Here is a 10,000-nt window from a genome sequence, read left to right as displayed (position 1 = left end):
CATTCTCTGCACGTCCCTGTCATTGAAAATGAAGAGATGATGGTTCTCGCATACAGTCGTAGCGCCACTGGCTTTTTAACGTCCTGCTTTATCGCTTCTCATGGCTGCCTGCCAACTGTCCTGAGCTATACGTCGGTCCTCCGCAAATCTCCCTCTGGATTTGATTTGATTTATGAGACGTTATGATTAAAAGAAAAACACACGCTACACGCTTCTCACAGGGACGTCGAGGATAAAGAAAACGACAACAAAGTCAGTGACTTATTTCTACTGTGGTCATTGGTCGTAGACGAGACAAAACATTACACCATAGAACCCAGGCATTGTCTCTGTGTAGATAAATGATAAAGCCATCACAATTAGAATTCTAATTCTAATAGAAGCCTAATTATCAGGACAAAGAGCATTTTGACTGTAAGGAACGTGGGAAAACAGTCGTAAAACCAGGACTGTCTCCATTTGATCAAGGCTTCTGGCCTCCCTATAGAGCATCGCAGCAGATGTGGTTTACTGGTACCACTAAAGAATCTCCCATTAATTTTCCCCATAGACTTTTACAAAAATATTTCTAACAATTATGTTAAGTCTAGAACCAAGCCATCCAGGATGGCAGTTAATCATGACCATAAAACCTTTGATCCTATATGAAAACATATTTTAATATTAAATTATTCAATATACTACATGTAATAAATACCCTTCGTTTAGCGATTTTCAAAATGTTCTTTTCATAGAAACAAAGGTTTCATGTTCATGATTCACTGCCATCCTGGATGGCTTGGTTCGAGGCTTAACATAATTGTTATAAATATTTTCGTGAAAGTCTATGAGGAAATGAACAGGAGATTTTTTAGTGGGACCAGAGTAAACCACGGCCACTTCGATGCTCTATGGGAGCAGCTTAGAAAGAACAGTAAAACACTCCCCTTGCACTCCAGCTACTAGTGAACCATTCTTGAACAAAGGTCCCAGACATCCAAACGTGCTCTGGAGGAGCAGCTCAGTGTAGCACAGAAGACAACGGTCTAACTATACAGCTCCGAGGTATGCCAAACAGAAATGTAATTGTCAGCAGGGGCGTCACAATTAAGGGGGGGGACGGACAGGACTGAGTTACTAGGGCCCAAGGTGGAGGGGCCCTAGTAACTTTAGCTATTGATATTTACAAGCTTGTAGATCTGTTATTTTTGAAAAGTCGTGAAAATGTGTGCAAATCTTTGAATATAATATGTATTTTTTAAGCAAACATTTGTAACTCAAATTTTGCTTCGGGGGGGGGGGGGGGGGGTCCCTGGAACTAAATATTTTGAGATGGGGGTCCTTGGCCAAATACATATCATCTTGGGGGTCCTTGACATGAAAAGGTTTGAGCACCACTCACATGGAAACATAGGTTTCTTGCACACATTTTCACAAGCACACATTTTCATTTTCGCAGCGCGGCACCTGTGAGCTTGTATATCTGCTATTTTTCAATAGTTAACATTCATGGGGGGCCCGCAGTGAATCCTTGTACCCAGGGCCCAGAATTTGGTGTGACGCCCCTGATTGTCAACGACAAAAACACGATGAAATCTTTAATCGCAATTGTTTGAGTGACAGTTAATAGTCACGTAAGATGTCATAATAATGGTGCCAGGCCTACCTGCGAGGTGTCGTGGTTGAAGATGATGGAGCTCAGGTCTCCACAGTTGTAGTGAGTGATGAGGTCCTCTGTGGTGTAGGAGCCCTGCATGATGCCTGCCCGCACGCTCTCATGCTGCAGCAGAGTCTGGTTCAAGGCAAACAGCACCTGCAGGGGAGAGACCCAGACACATCAGTTTCTGTTACTTCACTGTATAGACCCGTTTCTTGTTTACAAACATTGAGACTAAATGCACAGGTGACTGTATCATGTAATCAATTCCAGACATCCCAACTTTGAGATCAGCATTTCCGGGAGGTCCCCTGTGCATGTGCGCGCAGCGCGCATTCACCCGCGAAAAAATATATATATATTTTTTTTTTCGGATTTTATAAATTTTTCTACGTTTAAAAATGGTTAAAAACTGTTAAAACGGTTCTGCACGGCGGCGGAACCATTTTAGGCTTAATATAATCGGTTTAATTTATAGCATGATGTCTTTCTTACCTATTTGGGAGAAAGTTCTGACACTCTCACAGTGAGTTCAGGGAGGTTCAGTGCGGGAGGTTCAGTGCCACTCGCGGGTGTCCGGGAGGAGACACTGATTTCCGGGAGACTCCCGCAACATCCGGGAGACTTGGGATGTCTGCAATTCCCACCAATCCCCAAACCTGTTGTTTTGGGGAGTGCTGGTTTCATTGGCCAATTTTGGTACCGACCTGCGCGCGCATCTAGTTCTTATCAGTGTAACGTGGACCATAAATGCGTCTATAATCAACAAACGCAGGTGGACCTGGATTGGCCATGTCCTCAGAAGGGACACCAACGCAATCCCAAGAGGGCAAAAGGAAGAAAGGGAGGCCTAAAATAACATGGCGCAGGACGATCGAGAAGGAGCTCCAGCAACACCACCACAGCCCTCAACCCGCAGCCTCCGCTCTGGAAACACAAACCGTCTAAAGGAACGGCACACCAAGCTCCGCACCATGGGAGACGAGGCTTTCTATGCAGCCGCCCCCCCTGCTGTGGACCTCGCTCCCAGACCATCTAAGAGCTCCACAGTCTGTTGACGTTTTTAAAAGGGGACCAAAGACTTTCCTTTTTAACAAAGCTTTTGGTTGGCTTTTAGGTCTTTAAAATCCTGCCCTTTTTAACTTGTTTTGATTGCTTTTTGCAAATGCTTTATCTTATGTTCACACAGCCACAATAACCCTTCCACAAACAGGGGGATGATGTTGTGCTGAGGATACAAGATATGTGGGCACTATAGGGCCATCTGGGCACCTCCATATAAAATTGGCTATTTTATCCAAAATGTTTTTGCCCAGATGTCCCTAGTGGTTGCCCACCTATCCCATTACCGTACTTTTTACTGTGGAGGAATAAGTTATTGTTGTTGTTTTTTTCAAACACAACCGCTGACTTCAGTGAGGAACGATTCTGACCGCATTATAAAAGACTAAATTCAGTTATGCACCTGAGAGGCCTTTGGTGAAGTAGAAAATGCTAGTTTTTTTTTTTTTTATCCGGGGATGTTTTCATACACTTTATCCCCGCATGGCTGACTGCAGGTAACCCAACAAATGGAAACCACGGAAGGAATGGGAAAAAGCAGTGAAAAGCAATAACTCTCTGCAGGAGAGAGAGAGGCGAGGCAGGAAGAGAGAAAAGCCATGGTAGAGAGAGAGAGAGAGAGAGAGAGAGACATAGAGAGAAATGAGGGGGAGAGAGAGAGTCAGAGAGGGAGGAGAGAGTTCCCTTTTAAAAATAGCTTTTTCCTCTCTCTCTCTCTCTCTCTCTCTCTCTCTCTCTCTCTCTCTCTCTCTCTCTCTCTCTCTCTCTCTCTCTCTCTCTCACCGGGGCTCAAGTGCAGTAAATTTACAGCTCCCATTAAAATCAAAAGTAAACCCTCTTTAGAGAGAATTTATGGCGTGCAGCCGCCAGCCAGCCCCAGCGACACGGCAGCTGTCTGGGACACCGGGGGTTAACCTTTCCCTGTGTGGAGAAGTCCCGCCCCCTCCGCGCTCCACGCCGCCTTCTCACTGGCCTGACAGCTGGAGCCCGGCTGTCAATCACCCACTAAGCTCTGTGACAGGAGCTTTAGGTGTGCATGTATGTATGGTGCACCGGAAAACTCTTTTTTTTAAACTCTCTCTCTCTCTCTCTCTCTCTCTCTCTCTCTCTCTCTCTCTTTGTCTACAGTATGTGCACACAAGTGATGGAAAAGTATGTTTTTTTTCACTTAAGTAAAAGTATCAATAACGCTCACAAATAAAAATGTACAGTAGCCTATTACTTGTAGCGATGCAGTTAAGGAGAACAATACTTCAGTTCTGGAAAGAAGCACCAAAATTTGACAGAGTGTACCTCTTGGGTCATTCTTTAGAAAAATCACATTAGACACTTAATTTTCAAAATGGCCACCAGTTTTAAAGATGGACGCCTTTTCGGATATGTTTTACAGTACGCCAGCCAGTTAATATCGAATTTTCATAATATTAGAGTTGTTTTGTAGGTTTTAAAACATCCTGAGTTCATTTATTACACTTTTAAAGCAGCCAGAATAACCTTTCTGACTTTTGGTTGGGGTCTTTCCTCACCTGGGACCCCCCAGACAGACCCCTGAGCCTATTTCCTTAATCGCTCTGCTCCTGCTCCTGAACAATTTTAAATTAGATCTGAAATATGCTCTGAAATCAAAAATGACTAGTAGCAAATAACAGAGATCTTCCACGGGGGGTCTGGGACCCCTGGGGGGGGGGGGGGGGGGGGGGGGGTCCTCAGAGCTACTACAGGGGGCCTGCCAAATCTTGCTGAGATTTTTTTTTTTTAAACTTCGAATGTTTTTATGTATCCTGGTTTTATGTATTGTACTTTGATGGTTTATTCGTATTCTCAGTATTATTTACAATGTTTTTGTGTTAAACAGTTATGGTTGACAGCTTACTGCAGGGATTGCAATAATGAAGGTGTTGCAACTTTTCACTTTGGGCGCAGAACAACATTTCCATTTATTGCACTGCACTCACACTGACAACACTGCACACACACACACACACACACACACACACACACACACACACACACACACACACACACACACACACACACACACACACCTCTTTGTTATTGTCACCCCAAAACCCTCACCTTATCCTCTTATAGAGCCCATGGTCAATTACGCCCAAAAAGATTCACTACAATACAGTAATTTCAGACATGCAGGATATATTCGTCTTCAGTGTCTTAGTGTTGACACAGTCTCCACCATAGCATAGAGTGAAAGGCAGGTTATTTGAGCAGCTGCACCGTCCCTTGCAGACACATTTGATGAGTTCAAGTACCGCCTTTGGAGCAGGGAGAGCAAGAAACCTGACTGGAATATACCCTCCACTCTCTGAATTCCATCTATTTTCTTTGATTGGTGGAAGCTCAGGGCAATTTGTCAGGTATGATTTATCCTGCATTGTGACGTAGTTGGCACGGAGGTAATGTGGTAGCAGTGCAGCCCGAGTTGGAGGTAGCATCTCACCCTCCAAGTTCTTTGACAGAAATAGTTCCCATCTGAGTAATCCCAGGGTTGTTGGACCTTTTGAACTGTAAACATGGCATGCAAAATGTTCCGACTGCAATGTTGATGAAAGCTCACCATTTATAAGCTCAGGAGGAATCGCCAATGACCTTACCAATGTCCTTGAAGCGGTTAATGGCTTGGTCATCATCATCATCAAGTAGGCATTGACCCATGTCTTTTTGGTGATTCCAACAAATGTTCTTCCCCAGTCAGCACCTGAAAAACTATGTACGCAAAGAAACCCTTGACATTTGTAACATCCAATAACTTGAACTCACTCGAATATATCAATTTCCTTTTTTTTTTGTACCGGAGGCTAGGACTTGATAAGGAATCGGGGTATCAGCCTCTTCATGTGTTTGCACTTCCTCAAAATCATGTCCCTTGATGAGGGTATCGTATTATGATGCCTACTTTGTCATACCTGACAAATTGCCCTGAGCTTCCATCAATTGAAAAAAATAGATGGAATTCGGAGAGTAGAGGGTATGTCCAGTCAGGTTTCTTGCCCTCCCTGCTGCAAAGGCAGAGCTTGAGCTCATCAAATGTGGCTGCAAAGCAGGTTACAAGGGACGGGTGCAGCTGCTCAAACAATAACCTGCCTTGCACTCTCCTCCCTGCAAATGCTATAGTGGAAACTGTCAACACTATTAGGGAGGACATGTATAGTAGTGAATTTCTTTGAGTACAATTGACCGTGAGCTCTTTAAGAGGATAGGGTGCAGGTTTTGGGGTGACGATAACAAAGAGGTGTGTGTGTGTTGTCTTGTCAGTGTGAGTGCAGCGCAATAAATGGACATGTTAGACTGCGCGCCCAAAGTGAGAAGTTGCAATACCTTAATTCTTGCAATCCTTGCAGTAACGCCTGTGAACCTGTCTAACACAAAAATGTAATAAATAATACTTTCAAATGTAAAAAAGAAAGAAAAAAAAAACTTCCCCATCAAGATTCGGCAGGCCACCTGTAGTTACTCTGAGGGGTCCCGGACCCCCTGTGGAAGACCCCTGGGTATTTGCTACTACTCATTTCTGCTTTCAGAGCCCAGTTACAACAACTTTAATGCTTCAGTTATGATCTAATTTAACATTGCTCTGGAGCAGGAGCAAAGCGATTACTGAGATAGGCTCAGGGGTCTGTTTGGGGGATCCCAGGTGAGGAAAGACCCCAACCAAAAGTCAGAAAGGTTATTCTGGCTGCTTTAAAAGTGTAATAAATGAACTCAGGATGTTTTAAAACCTACAAAACAACTCCAATATTATAAAAATCGGACATTAACTGGCTGGCGTACTGTTCAGAGGCAGCCATCTTGGAAACATGGCAGCCATTTTGTTTTTTCAGTGTCTAATGTGTTTTATCATAGGAACAACCCCTAAGGAGTACTTGTGAAAAGTTTTAGGTTTCTTTCCACTTGTGAAGTATTTTAGTGCAAAAATGCATTTATCTGCCCCGCTATTGGTCCAACATGTACTTAAAGTACCAAAAGTAGAAAGTATTAGAAGCAGAATGTCGCATCGCCACGTATTGTGAACTGGTATCTGCTATTTTCAAATGGCAGAAATGTATATACTGTAGTGCTGAAGTGGGAAATGTACTGTATTGGTACAATAATCTAAATCTAACAAAGTAACTATAGTAACTACCCACTGAGCACAAGACCCAATCTAGACGTCTAGTTTATGCTTAGCCGGAATTTCAACTGGCTAGATTACGTCTTTATATAGACTGATTCTAGCCGACTGCATTTAATCCATTATTCCGTCTTATTGATTAAAGAAACAGCTTTAATTTGCACACCTGATTTTCAGATTGGACTAAAGTAATTTTAAGAGCTAAAGATCATTTGACGTTTCCAGTTGAACGATATATCAACGTTTGGATGAAAACGATTTTTAGACAATAACATATTTTTTTTACATTTTTATCAAGTTGTTCATTATCGGATGCGAACAGTATAGGTTGAAATGATTAGAAAAAAAGACAGATAGACAGATACAGATATCTCCATATATGGGCATAAATGGACGCAGGCAAACAGATGGTCAAAACGGGTCCTATGACAACAGGTATAATGGGGTTTGCATTAAAGGGGGAACCAGCACTGTGTCTGCAACACAGTCGGAGGCATGACAGAGATCTCCATAATGGGCATAAAGGGACACAGACAAACAGATACAGAGATCTCCATATATGAGCATAAATGGACACAGGCAAACAGATGGTCAATACAGGTCCTACAGAGATCTCCATATATGGGCATAAAATGGACGCAGACAGACAGATAACTCCATATATGGGCATAAATGGACACAGGCAAACAGATGGTCAAAACGGGTCCAATGACAACAGGTATAATAATGGGGTTTGCATTAAAGGGCAGAGCATTCATCCCCTATTTACATTGTTCCCGAGTTGGCCAGGGCGCCGACTAGACGCTTCTAGTTTGAAAAATTCTAAAAGTGTAATAAATAACGGCATAATACCGTGGTGCTGCTCGGGACAGCATTATACTTCTCTGAATTCATTCTGACAGCAAACACACACAAACACACACAGCTGTCTCCCCAGACCCCTGCCCCCACCATTATTAAATATATATTGATTAAATAAAATCCTTTTAATAGCTATTCATGAAGTTAGTTTGCATTATCAACAAACGATAAATTGCACTAACCCGAAATGAACAGTGGGGGGCAATATGTCAAATACTAATAGCGCAGGAACACTATACAGAGAGCAGCAGGTTCCGTGGTCCACCAAGACATCACGAGTTCAAACCCCGTCGGCTACCTATGTCAAATACTAACAGCGCTTGAATGCATTAGAAATCCGATTAGTTGCCGTGGTCTAGGTAGGGCCATATTTAAACCAAACTTTAGGTTACGGCTAAGACGTTAAAGGACCAGGTCACCTCTGGGACAACCAGATCTTATTTTATTGTTGTGTGGGACACGATCAACACAATCCTGAATTATTTTTTGTGTTCAATCTGTGTTTTTAGATATGTTAGTATTTCAGCATGCTACAACTGGTCATATGATGCATTTTGCATCATATGACCAGTTGTAGCATGCTGAAATCGGCTGAAATACTAAAATATCTAAAAACACAGATCATTTAACCCTCAAATTGCTCACAGTGGGTAAAGTTTTCAGGTAATTGTAGTGGGGTAAAAAGTACAATATTTGCCTGTGAAATGTAGTGTAGTAGCAGTAAAAGTATACAGAACATTGGAAATACTCCAGTAAAGTAAAACAATAAATACCTAAAAATTGTACAGAACTTGAGTACATTTTCTTAGTTACTTTACACTGCTGTGTGCACACGGCAGATTCAGTTTCACGTGAACGTTCGCACTCAAAGTCTGTGTGTGTGTGTGTGTGTGTGTGTGTGTGTGTGTGTGTGTGTGTGTGTGTGTGTGTGTGCGTGCGTGCGTGCGTGCGTGCGTGCGTGCGTGCGTGCGTGCGTGCGTGCGTGCGTGCGTGCGTGCGTGCGTGCGTGCGTGCGTGTGTGTGTGTGATTTGATTAGATGTGATTAGCTTGTGCGACTGGGCTGGTATTTATAGCACAGTGAGCGCGCACTATAAATACATCCACGACTACATTCCCAATTGCCTACGTCAAGGAAAGGAGACTTCTTTCTGGTGCTTTTTCGAGGTAAATACTACCGGGACCGGGCCAAAAAAACTGCTGAGGCCCGGGCGTATGATTTGCGAGGCGACTTATGGCCGATACAGCTGTCCGACTGATCCAGGCCAAAGTCAAAGGTGCGCGTCGTAACTCACACAATTACGCTATGTTTTTGCAATCATAAATGCCCTCATTGTGCGCGTTGAACGGTTAAACTGCGGGTAACCCTCATGCTCTGTTAATCACGTTTTGGAGTTGTATAAACCCCATAGGCCACGTCTCGCTGTCTGTCTGTCTGCCTGGGACGTGCAGAGAATGTTTGAGAGGCAGGGGCTAAAATTTCCAAAAGGGCCTTTTGGTGGAAATATCGAAAATAGTCGACCTCCAAGCTCACAAGGCGTTGCGCTACGACGTGTTGTGAGCTTGGAGGTCAGCTGTTTTCGGTGCGTGATGCCACACCGAACTAAGCATAATCAAGTCAATACTGGAGATGTGGCGTAACGGCATGGAGTTCTACACAGAGAGGGCAATTATTTCAACATAAGATGCTGCATTCAAGTTCAGGAGAGTTTGGACAAGGCAATTCTCTTGAATGCTGCCTTCGGGTATGGCACGGAAAGGGGGGCATTTGCATTTCTTTCACCATAGTAAAAACTGCATTCATGGTCTGGAGAGGGCACTTTTTTTACAGATGGATAAAAGGGCAGGGGCTCAAGCCCCCTTTGATGTCTATGTGTGCACGTCCCTGCTGTCTGCCTGCCTGTCTGCGTGTCTGTGTGTCTGTCTGCGTGTCTGTCTCAGAGGTCAGTGTGCATGCTAAATGGTCTCACAGACAGTGCCTTTAGTCTTGTGCCTTCATCGTAATGAAAGGAGACAACTGGAAAGCTTACGCGCCACGGATGCCTCTCTCCCACTATCCTCTCACTCTCTCGGCTTTGCACTCCTCTTTTCCAACTCTCTCTCTCTCTCTCTCTCTCCCTCTCATCTTCCTGCCAGCCCTGGGGGGGAGGAGGGGGGAGGGGGGGAGGCGTCTCCCCCGGGCAGAGCGATCTTATTTATTCCTCTCGACGTGTTTCATAGACATAGAGAACTGTGCGCGGCGCGGTTCTGTCGGCCCTGCTGCCCAGAGAGCCGTAATCCCCCCAGACTGGAGCTCCTCTGATCATAATGTGAA

The 10,000-nt window shown here is 44.0% G+C and overlaps 1 protein-coding gene across 1 annotated transcript in view; it reads right to left on the bottom strand.

The window, feature by feature from the left end:
- trabd2b (TraB domain containing 2B) overlaps window positions 1-10,000 on the bottom strand; it is a gene marked incomplete at both ends in the record, with an annotated part of 217,357 nt that overhangs the window by 84,929 nt on the left and 122,428 nt on the right. The window contains one exon of the mRNA XM_080730645.1: window positions 1,646-1,792. Coding sequence (XP_080586771.1) covers window positions 1,646-1,792 — 147 coding nt within the window. The remainder of the gene's footprint in view (window positions 1-1,645; window positions 1,793-10,000) is intronic.

The sequence above is a fragment of the Nannobrachium achirus genome, assembly GCF_963921795.1.
Source record: "Nannobrachium achirus genome assembly, chromosome: 1".
Taxonomy (NCBI): Eukaryota; Metazoa; Chordata; class Actinopteri; order Myctophiformes; family Myctophidae; genus Nannobrachium; species Nannobrachium achirus.
The sequence above is the reverse complement of the archived record's forward strand: the minus strand, read 5'-3'. Positions and strand labels throughout refer to the sequence as shown.